The sequence below is a fragment of the Brachyhypopomus gauderio genome, chromosome 1 (assembly GCF_052324685.1).
Source record: "Brachyhypopomus gauderio isolate BG-103 chromosome 1, BGAUD_0.2, whole genome shotgun sequence".
Classification (NCBI taxonomy): Eukaryota; Metazoa; Chordata; class Actinopteri; order Gymnotiformes; family Hypopomidae; genus Brachyhypopomus; species Brachyhypopomus gauderio.
This window is the reverse complement of record NC_135211.1, coordinates 33,422,422-33,445,599: the sequence shown is the minus strand read 5'-3', so window position 1 is coordinate 33,445,599 and position 23,178 is coordinate 33,422,422. Positions and strand designations below refer to the sequence as shown.

The 23,178-nt window shown below is 45.5% G+C and overlaps 1 protein-coding gene across 1 annotated transcript in view; it reads right to left on the bottom strand.

Annotated features, from left to right (window-relative positions):
• The window catches only part of adgrb3 (adhesion G protein-coupled receptor B3), a 127,641-nt gene that overhangs the window by 35,691 nt on the left and 68,772 nt on the right, over positions 1-23,178 (bottom strand). The window contains 6 exon segments of the mRNA XM_077020824.1: positions 6,644-6,687; positions 8,058-8,160; positions 12,787-12,862; positions 14,818-14,964; positions 19,525-19,633; positions 22,965-23,033. Coding sequence (XP_076876939.1) covers positions 6,644-6,687; positions 8,058-8,160; positions 12,787-12,862; positions 14,818-14,964; positions 19,525-19,633; positions 22,965-23,033 — 548 coding nt within the window.

The following is a 23,178-nucleotide window of genomic DNA, read 5'->3' as shown; positions in this document are numbered from 1 at the left end:
GCCAATCCTTATAAAAAGCCTTTAAATAAATAAATAAACAAATATGAATCTGCTGGGTTGCTATGATGTCTCGCTCCTCCTGTTTAGAAGGTAACCATGTGTCTTCAGAAATACATTCCACTACTTAACATTTAACAGTGTGACAACCTTTAATTACATTTGGCTGTTCTGACTACATTTCGACATGTAATTAGGCTTCGAGTGCCTCACCGCTCCCTCATATAAGGACAGGAGGGAGGCAGGCGGAAGCAGGAGGGGAGGAGAGGAGGGGAGGAGAGGAGGGGAGGAGAGGAGAGGAGGAGAGGAGAGGAGGAGAGGAGGGGGGGAGAGGAGAGGAGGGGAGGAGAGGAGGGGAGGAGAGGAGAGGAGGAGAGGAGGGGGGGAGAGGAGAGGAGGGGAGGAGAGGAGAGGAGGGGAGGAGGAGAGGAGAGGAGGGGAGAGAGGAGAGGAGAGGAGGAGAGGAGGGGAGGAGAGGAGGGGAGAGAGGAGGGGAGGAGAGGAGAGGAGGGGAGGAGAGGAGAGGAGGGGAGAGGAGGAGAGGAGGGGAGGAGAGGAGGGGAGAGAGGAGAGGAGGGGAGGAGAGGAGGGGAGGAGAGGAGGGGAGGAGAGGAGAGGAGGAGAGGAGGGGAGAGGAGAGGAGGGGAGGAGGGGAGGAGAGGAGAGGAGAGGAGAGGAGGAGAGGAGAGGAGAGGAGAGGAGGGGGGAGAGGAGGGGAGAGAGGAGAGGAGGAGAGGAGGGGAGGAGAGGAGGAGAGGAGAGGAGGGGAGGAGAGGAGAGGAGGGGAGAGAGGAGGGGAGGAGAGGAGAGGAGGGGAGAGAGGACAGAGTTGTATTAGCACCAGTCACACCCTCTGACTGCTGGGTAGTCGTTGAGGCCGTGCCGGGTGATGGGTTCAGTTTACACTGATTTGCGACCGATCATATTTTTGATTCGGCTGATTCCAGTCATCCATTCGGCAGCCGGCCAATGACAAAACTCAACAGCAGTGTTACACTATTAGGACTACAGTAGCACAGTAGCACCTTCGTGACAGGGCAAAACCTGGGAGTTGCATGGACAGTCTGTGTGGTACATGCATTTTTATCAGACAAAAACACAAAGATGGCAGAATCTGATGTTGTTTCTATTGCCTACAATCAGTGATCTAAACTAGAGAGATAACATCTCGAAAGGCAAAGAAAACAAAGCAAACGGCATGAGCGCTTAGATCCTGCAAGCACTGCCTTGCTGCCCTTATACCGCGTGCATGCCACAGGATGACATTTTAATGGCAATTCACTGCATGGACGTGATGCATTTGTTAGACAGTTATTACTGTACTTTTTTTCCTTGCACAAGCAGAAAACAAAATGGCTAAAACCAGTACCAGCAATTCCAGATCCTATAAATCTACTGTCCGCTTGATGAGCATTGGTAAACAGTAAAGCTGCTCATCAGTAAGTATTTTGGAAGTCTTAATGAGATATTTAATCGTCGTTTGGTGCTTGGATAAGTTCGGGCCCAGTAAGTCCATTCTTCATAGCATGGATGGAGATGCGAACCGTTCATCACTTTTAAAGAAAACTGGTAGGAAAGATGGAAATTTAGATGCAAATCTCCTCTTCAGAGATTTTTTAAACATGCTCAAATTGAGATTTTTAAGCATTCAGGCAAATGTTTGCAAGACTGATGGAGCTTGTCCAGATTTTGCCTTGGGAAGGGCCGTGCTGTCAATAAGGGGCGGCCCATTTACATTTCAAAATGCAGCGACACACACTAAATTCTGCTAATACCATTGAGAAGACCTAAATCAATGCCATGACCACAGAGAGCGAATCACTCCAGTCGGACTCCACGCACACAGTGCCAGTCACCACACTTTCATGTCAGCAGGAGAACGGTTAAGACGGACCTCGGCTTGCCAAACACAATAAGGGAAGTGCTAGCACCTGGATTTGTGCCATATCAGTGCTGCAAAAATAAACGTCTATAGTGGACATTATTTATTTATTAAACTGCTGATTGTACGTACTGCTGAATTCCAAAGGGGGACACACTACGAATATACAGTCGTTCATGAATCTATGAGAAGATCACACACTGGGTCTTTCTTTTCTGTCAGTATGGTAGAAGCAATGACGGGACAAATGGAACGAGTCGATCAATGTCTAAATGCCACATGTGTTAGAGCTCATGAAATGGTTTCATCTGTGGAGACTCTCCCCATTCCATCATACGCTACAGGGGCTCCAGCAGGCCGGAGATGATGAAGAACGGGGCCGGCAGCCGAGACCTTCACACGTTTCCAAAGAATTCTAATACAACGACTTACATTTGTTCAGATACAGTAAATAGGGGTTTATTATTATCATTATTATGTGAGCAATATTTGGTTAGGATGATGAATACTAATCATTTGGTGTCCCCAAGGTATGTCTGACATAACGAATGCTACCTAACACCCCTTTGTGTTCTGGTTTTAAAGAACATTAGCCATACAATCTTTCAGCGGTTTCAAGGTTAAATGCAATACTTGTCTGCTCAATGTAATTTAAGTAACATTAACTTTCTAAAGTATGCAGAATCAACAGGCAGAAAATAATGATTCTGCGAACATCTGCACAGACTGCGTAAGCGCCAATGGATGACAGAATAACCAAACATAAATAATGAGGCACATGGGCTGACGGTAAAGGCCCCGCACGCACTCGGAGCCACACCGGCGTCTGCTCACACTTCCCGTTCAGAGACGGGCGCGCGACTTTCCTCCTCTCTGCTTTATTCTCTCTCTAAGCCCACTTTAATAACAGTGAGAAAGTCAAGCCCATTCCAGCAGCCGCAATAATGCAGAAGACGGACAACTCGCGTGTGACCCTCGTTCAATGGAAATTGAATTGGGCGAACGTGCTTTCTCTGTGCTCTTATCTGTGAGGAGACGGGAGGAGTCCGTGCTCATGCTTGGTGCTGCAGACACAGGAGCACAGTGCAATTTTCATATTTGGAAGTTATTAAGATTAAGTAGGAGCCATATTCAATTTACGAAATGGGCTCGAGAAGAAGGAACAAAAAGTCCTGTATAGAAAATATAAAGCGGTGTGGTGGGTTGTGTTATAAAACCCTGTGTAGAAGACACAAGCCTATTAGACATTAATATGGATACCAATCACACCTTTCCACTTAACTGTATGTAGTGATTTGGAGAAAACATTCCAAAATGTCAAAAAAAACACCCTTGTGTAAGGACGTAGTGATGGTGAAAGAAGTCTTAAAAATATTAACCATTGCATCATGTATTGGCATTAGTTGCCCCATAACCAGGTATAATCTACTGATGTATTTCCCAGCCTGCCTGTATTATACAGAAGATCCAAATAGCACATGCAGTATTTGTGTACTTAGTACTTAGTGTAGATTACAGAATGTGAACCTGATCATGCACTATTATAAGATAATAAAAGTGAAGCATCGGGCCATTGTAGGGTAATGAAATACTGCCTTATGGAAGTACTACCCCAATGCACATTACTGTGACTAAAATATAACTAAGACTATCCTAAAGGTAGTGAAGCGAACCATGAATGATGAATGATATAAATATCCATTTGAATCTTATGTCACTTGTTGAGACAGAATGGAAAACTATTGTTAGTTATCTTTTACATACAATGTAAAACGAAAAGTGAAAAGTCTTTTTTAACACTATAGACATTATACACTTCTGTGCAATTCTTCTGTAAACTTCAGTATAGCATTCTATGGACATGAAAACTCTTTTAGCATTCCAGGTGGTTTGCCTCCAAAGCTACCAGCCGACTTTAAACCGACGCCTCTCTCCAGAGAGCACGTCTACCGAGGCAGGCCGTCGATAGCGGGTCAGGCGCCGAGGCCCGGTCCACTCCGCTAATCGTGGGCTGGGAACAAAGAGTGGGTCTGAGCTCCAGCCCAAATGGAGTGGGGAATAGGGGAGCCCTCGGAGGGGGGCACAGAGCGCGTGCGCTCCTGACACGGGGCGACACCAGCGAGATTGCCTCTTGTTACTTCTCGCACTGCGTCCGTTACAAACTCGTAATTGTGAAAACGGGGTGCACCTGTCTTACTAGTGAAAACGACTCTTGGTGATGTGGAGAAATACAGGCCGTTTATATAATATAGGATATCAACTGAATAAGTTTCATATTCAGTAAGAATAAGTATACAAATGTATTAAGTTCTGTATTATTTACAGTTGCAAGAAAAAGATTTGGATGTCTGAGTGACACGCTCCACAAAGTGCCATCTTATCTACTTCTAAGCCAATATCATAAATAAAGGCAATTTTACACCAACATATTTTCTTATTGATTTTTTAGTTTAAGTAAAGTCAAGGTCAGTGATGGAAATAGTATGTGATCATCCAGGAAAATGAGCTCTTTTAAAGGGTGCAATTGCAATCAGGTGTGCTAATGTATCTAAAATAAACTGGTTCCCTGCTTCTCTCAACAGACTTCTCTGCGATTGTGTCACAGTCCCTAAAAAGATTCTGCCACAGGCCTGCCGCTGCTATAACACTTCCCCTCCCAACAAGATCACCTGTACCTGTCATCGTCACATTTCTCCAAAGGCAATCTTATATGATCCCTACATATACGATGAGTGAGGGCACAGTAGATATGCGTAGCTGCACTAAGTAGGACTTGACATGCTATACAGTCACAGTGAATACAGGTCATGTATTATATATTCATGCATTCACATAAACATATACCAAATACCCACATGTCGTCTGGCCCTTGTTTATAACCTGGTGGGTAATGGAAGAGGTGAGTGGAAACATGAGATGGAGACTACCATCAGCCAATTAAGTTCTGAGTACATAAAAAAATACATATACAGAGAAAAGCTCAAGATGCAGAGTTGCACAGCTACTGGTGGGTTTCAGATGTGAGCACTGGATGTAATGCCTGCATACTGGTTCTTAGCATTATGCATTATACATAGCATTGGTGGGCTGGAGGACCATTAGCGGTATACGGTGAAAGATTTCAGCACTAAGCAGCCTACTCAAAACATCAGCAGAGACTGCCATTAGGAGCTAAATAAATAAATAAAACAGTTAAATAAACAGATAAAACACGAAGAGATTGCAGGAATAATTGGCGTTTTAGGCCTCAACGTTCTAAAGGCAAGAGACTGACCAGAGTCAGCTCCTTTAAGCCCTGCCCTCAGTTTACCGGGTTTCATAATTGAGATTTATGTACAAAACCAAATCGTTCTTGTATTGGCACTCTCCCTGGGCGTAAAGTAACGGGATGAAAAGGGCGCGACCTCTGAAAAGTGAACAGGGGCTGCTTGCTAGCACCCTGCTGCCTGGTTAGAGCCACATTCGCTACATATTTCCCCGCTGGAGTGCTAGTAGGGTCAGGAGGAGGCCCTGGTATGGAGATCGGGGAGCAGATTTTCCGTTTGTCTTGTAAGCAGGAGTGGAGGTCTCGCACCACTGAGCATCGAGGGCAGATCCACCGGCTGCATCACGGTCTGGTACGCCAATGTCTCTGAACACACCCACCCTGTCAGCAGACACAGCCCAGCGCACCCCCTGGACTGCCTTACCACCCGTTCAGGACGTCTACAGGACATCAGCAGGACAAGAGGTCTCAGGAAAACCACCAACATCTCCTCTGACCCCAACCTCTGCCATTCAGAGATACCACAACAGACCAGCCAAAACCGCTAAACTCAAGAACGGTTTCTCACCTGCAAGCCGGTAAATTGGTCGCACCAGCAAGAACACGAATGGACACCCCAGAGTGTTCCTCTGACATATTCACTAATGTACACACCTGACCTTTAACTCATCAACATGTGTTCTTCCAGTCTAAACCAGACACTATAAAACTTCTGCACTTTTAATTCTGCCTCTGCCTTCTGCCTACAGTTACTGCATGTGCACATGCTCTGTGTTTACTAGAGAGGAGAGGAAGCCCAACAAGTGTTTCATTATATTGTACAACCCTGTGTTGATATAATGACATTATATATAGAGTGTTTATAAGTACAGTTAAAGTGAGCTGAATTAAAGTTTGGGTACTGGCAACTATTGATACAGTAACATGAAATGGCCTCCTTTATATTTACTTCACACAAATGTCACATGGGATAAAAAAAAACTTCCTGCTACTGGCTTATGTAAATGTCTTAAAAGAACTGATCTGAGATCATGGGAAAATGTATCAGCTTCTGATTCAAGGACTCCTGTTAGATTAATTCTAAGAAAACGACTCTTCCAGTACTACAAATATGCTGTTTAAGGAAAATATAACTGGAGTAGACGTGGCTTGATGAGATTTATTAAGGGGAAATTGGAAGCACTTTTCATTCCAGTGTATTCCCTTAAAATAACGTGATCAAAATTATAGTAGGCTACCGCTGGTGGGGTGAGTGATGTTGCTCAGGTGGTGTCTCTGAATGTGAGTTTCCATGGATACCAGCTTCAGCTATTATATATATATATATATATATATATATATATATATATATATATATATATATATATATATATATATATATATATACCATGATGGCACTTTAGACCAAAGCATATAATGATAAATCATAATGTTCTCAACGTATCCAGAGCAACCAGACCAAACCAAACCAAACCAAACAAAACAAACGTGTCACTTACATGATGGCGTTGTCCCACAGCACGCAAAACGGGTTGATGGTTCCCTGCAAGACAAAACAAGAAGCGTTTGATTTTTTTTATTTATGACCTTCATTCGACTTTGGCAGACTTTCCTCTTTATTTCGCCATCAAAATTCAGACTCGCGCTCAATAGCGAGGCTTTGGTGGGCGGAGCCGGGAGACACGGAACAAAGTGATTAAACACCTACCGGGCAGCATTGAAAGCTGAAAAAGGCTAATTTCAACTGGCTGCCATAGATCTCACTGCATGCGATGCCCTTTTTATCCCAGATATATATACATCTATATATCTATATATATATATAAATAAAGACGGTTCAAGCTGTCGTCGTAATGATCCGGCCACTCCCCATCCTGCTCTCTTGACACATTACGGCGCGAGGAGGAAACAGAGGCAGTGGCGAATTAATTATCGAATCAATTACTCCCTTTTGTTTGCTGATTAATGCGCTCAAAATGTAGCAGGCCAATTGTGCAGAGTGCTCTCTGTTGACCGAGATGATTCCCTAAGTCATGCCGTGTTAAATCCGTGCCCAAGCTTGCCTTTGAAATTCGCCCGGACTGTATCCTAATCCAACTCTTTGGAGCTTGTGGCTTAAAAAGGCCAATTTGGTAAATGGTGCTACTTTCACAACTGTGAAGGTTTGATGGCTTTTTACGTCATTTAACAAGGGATGCTATCGGGCGCTTCGATTGAGGGAACAGATAATCTCATTTATAGAGGAAAGGAGATAAAGGGAGTGTATGTGATCCATAAAAGGTTCTTCTTTTTGGGTTAATCACGGCACATTTGCTTCCGTGTCTTAATAGACTCGTAAACTGAGTAAATACGGGGGCTGTATTATTCAGATTTGGTGAGGCAGCCCGCCATTGGTCAGTTGAGTCACTGTTCTTTCTCCTCATAGACTCCTTTTAGCTTTACTGTCAGGCATGGCGTCATACGTTACCCCTTCCTCCCTCCATCTCTCTCTCTCTCTCTCTCTCTCTCTCTGTCTCCCTCACTGCTCTCACTCTCTCTCTATCTGACTCTCCCTTCCTCTCTCTCTCCTCTCTCCCCACCCTTCTTTCCTCACTCTCACCCCCTCCTTCCCCTCCCTCTCTCTCTCATCCCACCATCACCACCACCACCACCACCACCACCACCACCACCACCAAGACATGCACCCAGCACATTGGCTCGTGTCGACAAAGTTACGTCTCCAGATTCAAGACGAAGCAGCTACTGCCACAGAGGAAGACAAAAATAAGGTGACAGTCAGCTCTGCCTCAGGAGGCCTCTTTTTTAGCATTGAGGGGATGTGTGCTTAATACGGTGGTGATGTGGGTGACGGGGTTGAAGACACTGAAGTCCAGTGGGGGGGGGGGGGGGGGGGGGGGGGTGGGGGGGACTTACATTGGCCAAGTGGGCCAGTTCGATCTCTAGCTGTGCCTCCGTGACTCTTGGCTCTGGTCTCACCGTCACGGCGATGACCTTGGAGTTCACGGCCGTGTTGTTCCTGTCAGGGGGGGACGGACGAGGCGTGGTTACATCAGGCAGTATACACATTAGCACGTTTCTCATTTAGATGTTTCCCGTAAACCCCGCCATGGGCGGAGGCTACGCTGAAAGCACTTTTGATATGATACTGAAGCTATCGAGCAAATGTATGGCCTTGTTTATACATTTGAATCACATGGAAGACGTTTCTATTTGACCAGTGTGTAATCTATGAGTGAAAATCTAGAGGAAGCTACTGAACTTCTGGTTGTTTGAGGTGAATCAGGTAAAGAAACAGCCAGCAAAACTCAAAGCTCGTGATGTCTTTCGCCCCAAAGCACCTTCCACTGCAAGCTGATTCTGATTCCATGCCATGACGCCTTGTCATGGTTCATCTGGTCTGGCTAATTTTCATCTGATTAGTTCAGTTACTTTCCAGCAACTTGGGAAGGAACTGAAACAGCTTTTCTCCATCACCTGCTTCTCCTCCGACTATCCAATCATCCTCTGCGTATCTGAGGAAGGCTTAAAATTATTCACTCAAATTTGTTTCACACTGCTACAAACTCAACAAGTCTGTGCTGATTAGAGGGAAATGCGAACTCACGAAACACCATCATGGGCTAAGACGGCTCATTTGAAACAATGGTTCATTTGGTGCGAACGGTGTGGAGGATGAACTCTGATGCTCTGTGAGGACGTGAGCACGTGAGGATGTGAGGATGTTAGCACGTTCTCAGGTGGCATGGCTGTTCATTAAAAGTTTGAAATTGACTTTGACTTCATCAAACTCAAACCTAAACCATTAAAAAATAACTTAAACCTTAAACTATAAATCCCTTAAATGACTAGACAATGATTACACATATAGGTGACAGGAAAGGTTTAAAGAACATCCCTATAGCACAAGTAACACAGATTACCACCTGCATTTGGATAGACAAGGTGTTCACCCATTTTAAAGAACAGTTTCACACAACGCTTCGTTACATGGATAACTCTTGTATAATGTTCAGCACCTACAGGTAATACCCCCACCCCTCCATTAATTCACATGTTTCAATATTCCCCCTAGAATAGCAATTACTCTGACAACCAAAGATGTTTGGACAGGTTTTTCCACTTCAGTTAAAGTGATATATGAGTAGACCCTCAGAGTAGACCCTCAGACCTGCCAGACTCAAGAACAGCAGATCTTTTTAAAAGGCAGAATACAATGACACATCCCTGCAGTACTGCAGCAGGTGGGTCAGACTCAGTAATGTAGCCCACACACACACACACACTCTTTAACACACACTCTCTCTCTCTCTCTCTCTCTCTCACACACACACACACACACACACACACACACACACAGGTCCTTCTGTCCTTATTTTCCCAGATTTATTATGTAGATACAGACATTTCCTCTTGCCCTTTTAATCTATGTAGTTCAAATGGTAATATTTTTGGAAAAAAAACATTAAACTGAAGCAGGGCTATTTTTATTATGCAGCATTTCGCAAACTTATTAAAATGTTTATGAGACACAAATCTCACAAATTCGCCTTTATGCACACACACATGCACTCATGCACCCCGCACGCACAAATGGAGTCGAACTCAATTCTCCCGTAATAGTCCTGAGTATTTGTCAACGAGGCCAACTCAGGGCATGATTTCATGGTCCATTTAAAAGGAGACACCAAGATTGAAAATGGGATGCATGATGGGAACGCTGGCCCCTCTGCTGTTAAACGAATGTCAGGGGAACAGTGGTGAGGAAAGAGCATGGATCTGAGAGAGCTCTCTGCCCGGTGCCTGTCCTCACGCTGACCGCTGCCCTGTCTGTCAGGCCCTGCTGAGAGAAATATGCAAAGCAGCATAACCTCTGACCCCCGCCTTTATCTGCCAGATTATAGCGACACAAACGTGACGCTACATCGATCGGTGGATGAATGGACGTTTGGGATTAGATTGCCATCGTTAGAGTCGATTTTTAAAAACGCTTTTCGATTTGGTGACTAAAGACATAAATGCTGAAGTCATAGTCAGTTGGACCTTTTTTACTATGTTTGTGTTCACGGCCTATGCAGTGCCTACCATGAGATGCCAAAAATATATATTCTTTATATATATATACGCTTCCTCTATTTGCCCAATCGCTTAATGCAGAAATGTTAATGGATATTTGAGGTATTTGTCCAGTTGTCTGAGATTGCGGCATAAAAATAGGAGATAGATTGCTTTCGAATTTGTATATGACTTGAGAAAAAATGACATTACCTGCCTAATCATATAACACATCGTGTTGGCAATTTCATTTTCAAAACCAGGAAGTAATCTATGAGGCCGCTAGTCTCACTGGGGCAATTTAGGTTCACCTGGTCTGTCCTCCATGAGGTGAAAATGGATGTGATGACGTGAAAGAAATTAAATGTCCTCCTCTGGCTCTTTTCGGACAGGATTAATTATTCATGGAGAGGTGGGGTAACGGAATTATCATCTGCGTTCCTCTGTGATCTTGGTCCTGTCCAAAACCACAATTCATTTTCACAGACTGCAAGCTCTCACGTCAGTAAAGATTCTACTAGAAGAAAGGGAGGTTATTTTAATCCCGTGCGAATTGCCATGTCAGTAAATATTCTGTCATATCCTGTGGAAAAGGAGTCTTTGCACTCAACTCTCTCAAGCACTGAAGCACTCAAAGAAGCATTTACTTACTTTATATACTTTGGCATTTACTAGCTGCAGGCCTTCTCAGTGGAGCAACATGTCTGGAAGCTTTAGGTAAATTTGAATACATGTATGTAGCCTGCTAATGTTCAAACCCAAGCGGCTCTCACCATAAGTATTTAATTAAATATTTGCATTTTGCATATGTGTGTAGGATTACAGAGTGAGGAATTTAGACCAAATCCCCTGGTTCGTAAAACCCCTTAAACGGATGATCATGTTTACTTAACAAATCATGCAGAAATAATGCTTTGTAGTTGTGACCGAAAACAGTTAAGTATCACACGTTAGTCACTCACACTCACTTAAGATTTTTCTAATCTTATGCAAATTGATCATAAACGGGTGACGTCCTGTGCAAAAAAAGAAAGCCCAACAGATTGTACCCCTCTATGTCAGATCCTAGTTTCATATTCTCAAGACTTCATTGTGACCCTAACAGCACACAGTACAGGAAAACAGTCAACACTCATTATGTGTTGATGCAAGACCAATCAGCACATACTGAAGTCAGGCACAGACGTTATTTTGGTCTGGCCAATGTGTAGATTTAGACGCCAAAAAGCAGCTATTTGTCTTCGGAGTGGTCTGACAGTTTGAATTTCTTAGATTGAGTGTTTTCATCACGATTGTATTTTGGTGCTGTGGATGACAAGGAAGTGGGTCTAAACTAAATCCCTGGACCAATTCCCCAGCCCCGGATGCGTGAGGCACAGGAAGGTTACGTTAAAAGTGAATGACACATTGCTCCCAGAGCTAAATCCTATTCAGGTGGCATTCAGTATAGTTTTTCTCTTTTTTGTGGATGGTTGGTTGGTTTGATTTTATTTATTTATTTTTAACAGGTGAGCAGATTGTCTTGGCGCTGATGCAAACTGTTGCGTTCAAGGACCATCGGATCCACTCAGCCCGTTCGCACCTTGATGCGCGACTTGGGGCATGTTCGGGCGGGTCTGGATCAGAGACGAAGTCTGGTGCCCCAATCACAGGACTGAGATGTCCATTATCACAGAACAAGCATTGTTTTTTCCACTGTATTGTCATGAGCTTGTAAAGAATCTAAATCCTCATGGCCTGTATGCTGCCTTCATTTGACATTTCTTGCCAAGTCAGTATAGACACCAGAAGCTTGCAGTAATTCATCCGTTAGGTCAGCGGCCATGAACAATATGCATTTATATTTATATTTACTTTTATGGTAAAACACTTTGCAATTCTTAGCTTACAGTAACAGACACATAAATCTACCAATTTTTGATGACAACATCACAGAGCATACTACAAGTGGTACATCTGGGCTGTGATATATGTCACTTTCTTAAAATAGCAGAAGTACAATGGTGGAATTGTCATTTGGCAGAGAAAGGAGCATATGCAAATCAATCCATAATTATACTGTACATCTGAAATAATAAATAATTAATATTTATGAACCAGATTACTTACGGTAGTGATATGTACATTTTAAGTGTTGCTTGCAAGGACATTTACATTTGTAATTAGACTTCTTGGAAGATAATCAAAGCTAAAAAAAATAAGACACAGCCTCAATTTTATAAATGGTAATTTTGCACCGTACAACTCGGATGAGCTTGAAAACAGTCAGATGCTCCTTTTCACCTGTCATGTCTTGAGACAAATGACTTTACACATCTATTTTCAAAACTAAACCCTACATCTTACACATACGATTTTCTGCTTTTGCAGCCAGGAGCTTTGTTCTTGTGAAATATGAATAATTCATTTACACTCTCAGTACCTAAGCTGCTGACACTCATGTGAGATGCGAGTTCTGTGTCACATTTCCCATGAGGCCGCAGTGTCTGAGGGAGTCTGGTACACAGGGCAAGGGCAGCCACGTGACTAATCCCCTCAGCGTACAGGTGCCCCCCAAACTCGTCATGAGTCTCCGGTCTGACACTCTTACCTCGGGCCGGGTAGGATAAGTCCCAGTGTCTTGTAAAGGACCGTGCCAAGGATAAACACAGGAGAGCTGTCCATATCTAGTAAAACAGAAGCAGATTTGTTACCAGATCATGTCATAATGAGACACGCCTGCTGGAAACAGTAATATTTTAAAACTTGATTTACTCTACAGTGAGTAAATGACATTTGTTTCTACAGAGGTTTTCCAACTGCAGACCAGCCAGAGCTGGAATATCTTGAATCCTAAAGTCATTTAATACGCCTCATCTCATTGTTATATTTGCTATGAGGAAGAGATGAAAATCAAACAGACAAAAAAACTAAACTAACTCTTGGCTATTTATTTCATTTAATCTTTATGCATTATGCATGCAAACTTTGCTGCCAATAGTACATTAAAGACATGCATACAAAAAAAAGAAAAGAAAATGAAAGAAGTTATTTTTTGAGTGCCACCTGTATTAGGTGAAGGTTCCCTTTAAAATCCATTGACCTGGCGGAGTGCTTTGACCACAGATAGGAGACATGAGGCCCCTCCCAGATGGCGGAGACTGTCTGGTCTCGCTCCCCCACCCCAGCCCAGCCCAGGGCTACTGCAGTCGCAGTGACTTATGCCGCTAAATCAATTGGCCATTACTCCTCCTTTGATATGCTTCAGATAAGACCGATCGCCCCAATTAACGAGGCGGCCGGGCGCGGCCTGGACACGGCTCAGACGGCGCCGCCCAGAGGTGAGGCAGAGTGGGCCCTGGAGTCTTGGCGGAGCTGACCGGAGCTGACTGGAGCTGATCAGCGCGGACGTGCGGCTCCGCCGTGGGGGAGGGGTCGGCCCGCACCCTTCTAGCACCGAGTCTGATGTTCGGTTACCAGATCTAAATATATTCTCCATGATTCTGGAGATAATAAGTCACTTCCGTGCACCTGCCACTGTGCTACATGCTCAGCATCCGTAACAGTCCGTAATAGCCCATAAGAAGTGGGACCATGACGGTGTCTGGGTTGTTTGGTTCTGTGATCCAGCAAATTGTACTTGAGGTCTGAAATTCATGTTTGGAGCCAAAACCACAAAACATTTACTACCAAATACTACAGGCAATGCAGAGCTACATTAATTATTATGCAATGTAATTACACTGTGATATAAGCTTAAAGCTTTGATTATAAAGACCCACTCTGCTGATTTTTGAGTGGATTTATGATGTTTATGGCCTACCAATAATTCTTTGTAACACTGTAAAAAAACAGTATTTTGTTATGGTACGTCTATTTTAGCCAGCCATGAGTGATGAAGACACTTTTGGCCATTGGGAGTTAGTAATATAATGTGCAGCTGCCCACTGATAAAACATATATGAGGTTCCATTTATAGGATATTTCTGTGGTAGGCCTGAATCAAAACGCTTTGCAAAGTGATCGTAGCATGAGAGGTTTGCACATGTAAATGCAGGTTGCTGTTAAGTTACGAGGGCCACACTGTGGACGTTAATAAAAGAGCCGGCATGTCTGCTTTGCGCCATGTCTGTTGAAGTGAGATTTATGAAGGACAGCCCTTTTCGCTCTCATCACTGTGGTGATTTATGCGCAAAAGGAAGCGGCCCCTCCCACGCTGGGTGGGAGTTTGGGATGCAAGCTGTTGATTTAACCTCCTTATATCTCTTCGTATGCGCTGATCTCGCTCGAACCTGCGACTGGCTTCTACTCCATTTGCCGCCTTTGAAAATAAACACATTTGATCGCTGCTTCATGATTGTCAGCCTTTGTTAAATTTAATTCACGCTTCTGAGCGTTGAAACAGACATGAAATTGATTGGCTACCCTGGCAACGCTCCCCAAATCATCTTAGCAGGCTAACGCTGCATCTCTGAAAGGTTTATTTGACGCAGTCGAATTACATCTAAGGACATCGTCTGAGCCAAGAGCCGGGCTCTCCCTCGGAGACGAGCGCACTATTTCAAGGCCACTTGGTCGCGAGCGCAGAATAAATTAAACCCCGCCCCCCAAACGTGGCGCCGCCTGCCCCTCGCGCACGTACCTGCGGTCTGGGCCACGAAGATGCCCTTGGGGACGACCACTTTGTCCTCCGAGTTCCTGGCCCAGTCCACCATGCCCTTCCGCCCCTTCATGGGGAAGTTAATATCCGTCATCACCGACACGGCGGGGAGCCTCTGGATGCTGGCCACTGAGGAGTAGAAGAGACAGTGGTGTTAGGAAGGTTAACACGTGTGCTGGTGTGGGTGTTTTTTTCTCTTCGGAGAGAGAGAGACTCATGAGGGTCAGACAGCGTGACCCGCAAAGACAAGCGGTGCGTTTGAGTCTCACTGCGGCAGCCCGAGCGGAAGGGATAATGGTTACGACATCTGCGCTGTCCTTATTAGGTTGGGATGTAGAGATATATTTGATAAATTACGGGGAGTGGAGGGGCCTTTTGAGCCGACATGAAGAACTGCTGACGCATCAGAGAACCGCGGTCACGAGATGAAAATGCAGTTGCGAATGGTTCATAACAGATGTGCTTTAAACCACCGTACCTAACGCTTTGGGAGCTGTGATTAGTGATACTGACTAAGTGATGTCCTTTCCTGCTCATTATAATTTATTTATACACAGTTTAATGCAAAACGTGATGTGCTTAAAAACCTAGTCTGTTAGTATTATTTTTTCCCAATATATAGGCCTATCTAGTAACATCAGGATGCATACATAAATAGCTGATATATGAAAAATATGTTTATACCTTTTATGGATCTACACTTTCATCACAAGCAGCGTTTTAAAGACGCCTGAGGTAGGGTAACAATTGACCCTCGATATACCTCCACCTGTGTGGACCTGGTCGTGGTATGAACACACATCCTTGACCCCTGAAGGTGAAGCAGTGCATGGCGAGTGGGAGAGGCGGTGCCGTGGGTGGCTCAGCCAATCCCGTTAGCGGCGGTGGAGGGGGGATTGTGGCCATTCGCCACTGCTTTTTGAATATAGAAGATCATTGGCTCACGCAGCTGCCGGACCCCCTTTGCTCCGGCTCTCTGTTCCAGCTGTGGGAGCCGAGCCGTAAGCCATTCCCGCTGTCGACCATCTGCGGTTGCGAATGCCATTGACTTGTCACGGTTCTTCAGAGAGTCCTCTGAACGTGGCTAATGTTCTACTGAAAGGAGTCTTCAGAGCACTTGTGCATATGGTTGCAAACAATAAAACAGTTGCACAACAAAGCGATGAGGATTAAACCGCTACAGTCGCAGCGATGGCGATTCTCCATAAATGTTCCCCCGAGTTACGGCAGGCTATCATGCCCCTGTGATGTAGGCAAGAGCTGCTTTTGCTGTTGGGCTTGAGAAATGGCCCTGGTGTGAGGATGAGTGTAGTATTGTAAGCAATTTCCCTCCAGCTCGGTGTCAGCAATGCAATTACACGACAGTGTGCTAATTAGCACGATGCTAGTGGTCCCTTATGGTCCACTGTTGTAGGAGTTTGTTTGGAGGCTAGTGTATGACAATGTAGCAGTGCTTGTGAGTGTGTATGTGTGTGTGTGTGTGTGTGTGTGTGTGTGTGTGTGTGTGTGTGTGTGTGTGTATGTATATATATATATATATATATATATATATATATATATATATATATATATATATATATGTATGTGTGTGTGTGTGTGTGTGTGTGTGTATGTGTGTGTAATTGACAGGGGGCTGGTGGTGTGCAATGAGGCTTAGGTGAAGATAGTTTAACAGCAGGCATAAAATCACAGGGTGGCAGGGGTACAGCTGTGTGAGTGTGCCCGTGTAATGGGAGGCTGGCACGGCCAGCTGCTGTCTGTGGCGGAGTGTTAGTCACAGGGCATATTGTGTGGCACCACGGGAGAGGGGGGGTGGAAATGAGGGGAGATGGTAGTGGGTGAGAAGAAGGCTTAAAATACCATCCGTCAGGAAGAGCCTCGTTCCTGCCGTAGAAGATGGTAAACGAGGCCGTCTCCATGCTGCGTTCCCTCTGGCTGCCTGGTCGGCACGCCCCCACAAACATGCGCAGCGTGCGGTCCACAACGGTCACTCGGCGGCGGAGAAGCCGTGCATCGCTGATTGGTTTAGAGCTGATTTAGTATGTGCGTGGCAGCCACACAGTAATGACCTTCCGCCGCCCCCTTCCACTCTAGGCATAGTCATGGCGATGTCATCGATTTTTACATTTTTTGAAAACGCTGTTAAAAAATGGCTCTTACAAATTCCTATTTCGTTTGTGTTTTTTGCTTCGGAGTGGCAATTTTCGCAACGTACATGTGTATCTGCATATGGATAACTCTATTGTCGGTGAAGCTATGACCAGGTATTCCCAAAGGTGATATGCAAGATATAAACTATTGTCTCCTAGTCCCTTTGGTAGTGTTTGCTAGTCCCTCATGACAAGACCGAATTGTTTTTGTAAACATTGGCTTTCTCAAATGGCACCTGGCCTGACCCCTTACATGGGTGTTTTTGTTAACCTAGAACACAAACCATTTTGTCTGCCTCACCATTTCCAACCCAAGCAACGCTGGCTCACCAGTCTGCCATTGGACTTCTTTTAGGGAATCTCGGGACTCGGAATGTTGCTGGAACATCGTGGGCACGTCGTGGGAATGTCGTGGATAAGATCGCAGGAATGTTCCGGTAGCAGAGATGGAGCTTGAGCAGTTAAACGCGCTTGACCAAAGTTGTGGGGAGAGTACAGCCATGTGACAGAAGCACTTTACTGCTTTTTTAAAGGGCCACCATAAATTTGGCCAGAAATAATGCAGCAATATCTTACGGCGCCAGGTGGCTCGAGACTGGCCCGTCCTGGCCCGTCCCGGCCCGACGCCAGCGTTTTGTCTTTTTAATCAAAGGGAGCGAATGCAGGTTGCAAAAGAAACATATTCAACACGCAGAATATGCGGGTAATGTCCATGCTGCTCAGATCCATACTAAATCAATAGTGATGACCTTTTTCCCTTTGAAGCAAGGAAGAATGACATTTTTACATTCGCAAGGTTTTTTGTGTGTGTTATTCTGCATTTATTAAGAAAAAAAGGTGTCGTCTGACTTCTGACACATGCGACATATGATTACGCAGCACTAAGGATAATGCGTTGGGAACGTTGTCGGACTGTGTTGTCAAACATCGTTGTCAAACATCGTTGGAATGTCTGCTACGTAGGGATGTGCGGCTCAGGAACGCGAGGTTGTATTCTTGCCTCGCTGTTGTCCTAAGAGCGTTTCGAGCATAATGCACCAGTTTGATACAATATTCTCATGAAAGAAACATCCAGTTCGGCAGCTGGCCTCATTCCTGTGCTCTGCGCGAGACCATAACCATAACCATTACCATATCAATGGCGAGTGACTAAAGTATTTGAATTGAAGTGAATGGAATTTCCCCACGGCTTTGGGAGTAATGGTGAAGTGTTTGGGGGGGGGGGGGGCACTGGATTTGTGTTCAGGATAACGTCTGCCCACGCACAAGGCCCAGACACGCCGCACAGACCAGCCTCACACTTCAGCCCTGACGTTCGACAAGAGCAAGAATGTTTAGTCTGTTTAGTCGCACTGTGATTATCGCGCTTCCAGTGTTGCTTGCCTGCTTGCGTATGAGAGCTTTTCTATGAGAAAGGATTTATGCATAATACTCAAGGTTAATCAAGCTAAATATCCACAAGGTATATTTTCAGTAAGGAAAGATGAAGACAACCCCAGTTAACATCACTTCATTCGTCAATGGTTTTAACGTTTTCCACTCTGTACTCTGCTGTACTGAACATCGTATGTTTAATACAAACACACATACATGTATAAAGTATAAACCTGCTTTCCTCCAACAGGACTAATGTAAGGGTTCATCAGAATCTCACTGGGCATATATAAATCGCTCAAATCACATACAGCTTTGACTAACAGAGAGTAGCACATGTCCTGCGTTGTGATTGGTGGGGCTGGAAGCGTGATTCAGCAGAACCGCTAACAACGGTTATTTGGAATTCACCTGTTTTCTGTTTAGTAGTATAAGCGACACAAAATACTTGGACCTGGATGGACGTCTCCTGCTTACAAAGGCGCTTATTTCAGTCATTATTGGCCCGGCTCATGAATTACACCTAAAATGTGTTTGCAAGAGGCTCTGACAAAGACACGGAAAAAGCTAGATGAGTTATGAGAGCCATTTGAGACCCATTTTGAGACACTACAGCCTAACCCACTGAAGTCTAACTAGTTCCTTCACCCTTATCGAAGCTAGGTAGCACACAACCTCTCTGGAATCAGTGAGGGTGTTGTCATAGGAATTTAGCAGACTAAGTGGAAAGAGCTTCATTTTAATTAACATTATCGATTGGTTCTTCTGTGACTCCTCCTCTGAGTCCATGGCCCATTTATCTTGCCTCACTGATGGTAAACAGAATTGACATTCTGGGGGGCTGGGAGCAGTCCAATCGGACCAATCATCACAGACGCTAGAGTTCAACTACATAAAGTGTAATACTTCTTAATATCCCATAATGTGTATATAATTAGGATTATAATTTATAATTAGTACATAATTATGTTTTGAAATTCTAAACTAAATCTGGAACTGGTGATGTTTAAGCATATAATTCGATGTGTTTGTTCAAGTAGGATGGCCATGTAATAAATGAAAAGGATCTCATGCCCACTGCAAAATATTCCAAAGTGTGTGTGTGTGTGTGTGTGTGTGTGTGTGTGTGTGTGTGTGTGTTGGTGGGGGGAATCAAGGGCCTTACCCAAGTTTCCTGTCATCAGGTAGGCGTTGTGGAAATCCTTCATGCCCAAGCCGACAATGTGGATGAATTCCTCAATAACCTGCATCAGCTCCACTGAACCTGGGTAGATCTGAGAGATAGCCAGAGAGAGAAGGTGCAAGAGAAGTTGGATGGAGCAGTTAGGGATTTATTTGAAGTTTTCAGTACAGTTCAGCATTAAGCTGAACTATTTGGACATTGGGGGGTGGGGGGTGGGGGGGCACATGGCTTGTAAGGTGATTGGATCACTCTGTCTCCTTCTCCCACGTCCCCGCACTGCCCTCTGGAGCTGACACGGCCGTTAGCGCAGTTCAAGTACGCAGTGTCAGCTTTCGTTCCTACAGCTTTCGAATCGCATCATGAGACGTTCCCACTTTATGACTTTGAAAGCTCCAGTTATTGCCAGCGCGGTGTGCTGTGGGTTAGCGTCCACCTGCAAGAGGAGATTGCTACCCAACGTGTCCGTAGAATCACTTCCATGTTCTTCATCCAGTACGGCGATCCGAATTTATGGCTTTAGCGATGAGCAAGTCGTCCAGACTTGGGTCAATATATCCAGTGTTGGAAGCAAACTGCTGTGTTGCTGCAGAAATGCTAATGTATAACTGCTGCTTCAGGCACCGGGTTTTAGGATTAAAACCTGTGAGTCATGCCCGTGTAATGGTGACAAATTTTCCCAGTCCGTCTTGATTCCCAATCAAGCACAGGAGCGTTTGTACTTCAGCACACATCAGTCAGACCCTCCCTCCAGGCAGACTGCCCAACAGCCGCTGCGCATGCTGCAGGGCCGTCGGAGTGTCTCCTCAGCCCGTCAGGCAGACAGGGCCATATTGAAGAGTGATCGCGCAGGTCACCGTGACCGGCCATGGGGACTGGCCATCAGTGTCACAGCAAATGTTGGCGGAGACATTCAGGGCAGGGTGCCCCACAAACCCACACCACACACACACACACACACGCACACACACTCACATAATCAGATACACACTATCCAACACATACACACGCACACCCAACCACACACCCGTGCAAATCCCTCTCGGCTGCTGCCAAGGGCCTGTCAGTGCACCTGTCCGCTCCTCAGTCAATACCAACCCGGCCCGGCTAATCCAACCATTGACCTTCGCCTGATTGGGTGCTGCTATCTGCGTCTGCCATCGCATTGAAATGCCTCCAAGACCCTGTGAGACGGGCCGTGGGCTGGCACGGGGCAGGGTCTGTGTAACCCCCCCACCCGTCCGGCACACACCCTGGATCTGAGCTCTCGTTGGAGATGCTTTACCGATAGGAGACCTGGCCGACTGCCGTGACCACTGCGTGCATCACTGTGTCCAAGCCCATATTACCTCACCAGCGGTCTCTCAGAAGACCGTGTGTCTTTGACCTGCAATCAGAGTGCCATGCTATGCACTTGCAAAACAAAATATTGTCTAAAAACAAAGCAAGAATTTGAGCCTCATGAAGTTTCATGTTTATTACATTGTCCATACAAAGCCTTAATGAATCCTGATCCTAAAATGTTGACAGGGAGACATAAGTTGTGCTATATTATGTTCTGCGGTTAACATATTAGCTGTAGTTAGCTGAAGCTAGCTGCCCTTGGAGCTGTAAACTCGCCATCTTCTTTATTCCTAATCTCTAAGAAGGTAGCCAGTTTGGACTTGAGGTTAGGAAACTCAGCTTATTTGCTGTGTGCCTCCAGGCAAAATGGCGCGACCAAACGAAAGAGAGTACATTGCCCGGCACGCAAGAAACACCGCGGCACCTTCAGCTATCAAGTTAGCATAGTCGTGGATAGAAAAAAAAAAGTAATATGCATCCAGACCACATCTGAACAACCACAATCTCAGTGAACTCAGTGCCACCGAGTAAACACACACACACACACACACACACACACACACACACACACACACACACACACACACACACACACACACTCAGTAATACTGAGTGACATTCAATAATTAACGCCCACAGTGAGGAGCTGAACCACAGCTGAGTTATAATATGTAATGATGCTGCTGGCTAGGGGAGTAGGGGACAGACCTGGTCTTGAGGGGCGTGGATACAGACTCAGTCTCAGCCACTGGGAGTGGAGACTGTTTTATTAGGTACAGATTACAGAGTGACAACTGCAATATGTCCTTATCCGTTGTAGTTAGAAGCAGCAATTTGAAAATCTCGTTCCCAAAAGAGCAGACCACCAGACTTTACAAGTGAAGCTCTCAGAGCCTCAATTCTCCAGCAAAACTGACAGTCATACAATAACCTTCACGAGAAAAGGAAACAGACCTTCACGGTAGTCTACAGCCACTCAGAAACCCCACGGGGCTTCTTAGGGGTGGAGTTGAGCGGTGAGGGGGTTCACACGAGAAGAAGACAGAAAGCAGATGGACAAGTAAATTGTGCAAAGTAAAACACACCAACTTTCCACTTCCACATATTGCCAGCCAATCTTTTCAAGGCACCAATTTGCTGCCGATGGAGACAGCGGACCCCAGACGTCCTCAGCAATTATCAGGGACCAGAGACGTTCCATCGATGATGGGGACTGGAGCTGAAACTGTCAGGAATGGCCCCCGACCATCCAGTGAACGCCGGCTAGGTTTTTACAACGCAGCCCTTTTAAATCAAAGCCCTGCCCCTTCACTCCGAGAGGCACATTTCCAACTGCCGTGGTGAAGACCTTTCCTCGTTGAAGGCCACGTCTTCTTTAGAGTCTTTCTGCTGTAATACCGTCGCCTTTCTGCTGTACAAGTTACGTAGCTCGAGTAAAGAGCCCCAAAAGCCGCTTACGCCTGACTGGCAGCGACACGGGCCTCCGCGGTACAGGAAGCCTAAGAGGCATTAGTGTCTGAGACATGAAGAGAGAACGGGGGAGGGCGGGGGGGGGGGGGGGGGGGGGGGGGGGGCTTCAGTTAAATACAGTGACAATATAGTCGATCTTGTCCGCTGTTTACTAATGTATGTGGAATGGGGCTGTACTCTGATTCTTTTGGATGATTTAAGAGAGATGGAGAAAGAGAGAGACATGGCATCATCAAAGCCAGTGAACACCTCAAACAGACTGTGTGCTGCCACAGCTGCTGCCACCTAGTGGATTTGATCAGGACTGCAGCTCTCAGTCTTGGCAAGCGACAGAGCCAGGCAGACAGTGTTTGACAAGGAGCGCAATGGCACACGGCACCGGACGGTCTCCCTCCTTGACCCGGACGTCCTCCCTTGGCACCGGCGATCGATTAGCACAGAGTGCACCCTGGGGGTCCGGCTATAACGAAGCGATCCGTGCCAGAGGTGGAAATCGCATGTCCTGCAAAAGCCCACGATGGATGCGGCAGACGGCAGGGGACAGTGACCGGGGAGGGGGGGACACACATATCTTCTCTGAGGGACACGGAGGTCTGTGACACTGTCCTCACCTGCTGGGCGTCTTCCCATTTGTCTCGGTTCTCTTCTTCCAAGAGATTACTGATGATTTGAAAGAAGTTCTACACAGGTGAGAGAAAAAGAAAACAAACAAACAAAAAAAAAAACAATGTCATTAGGGCCAGACCCAAATCAACAGGACATTTGTACTGCTGTTAGATATAACCGTCTGTCACCCAGTGCTGTTTACACATTCAAGATGCAATA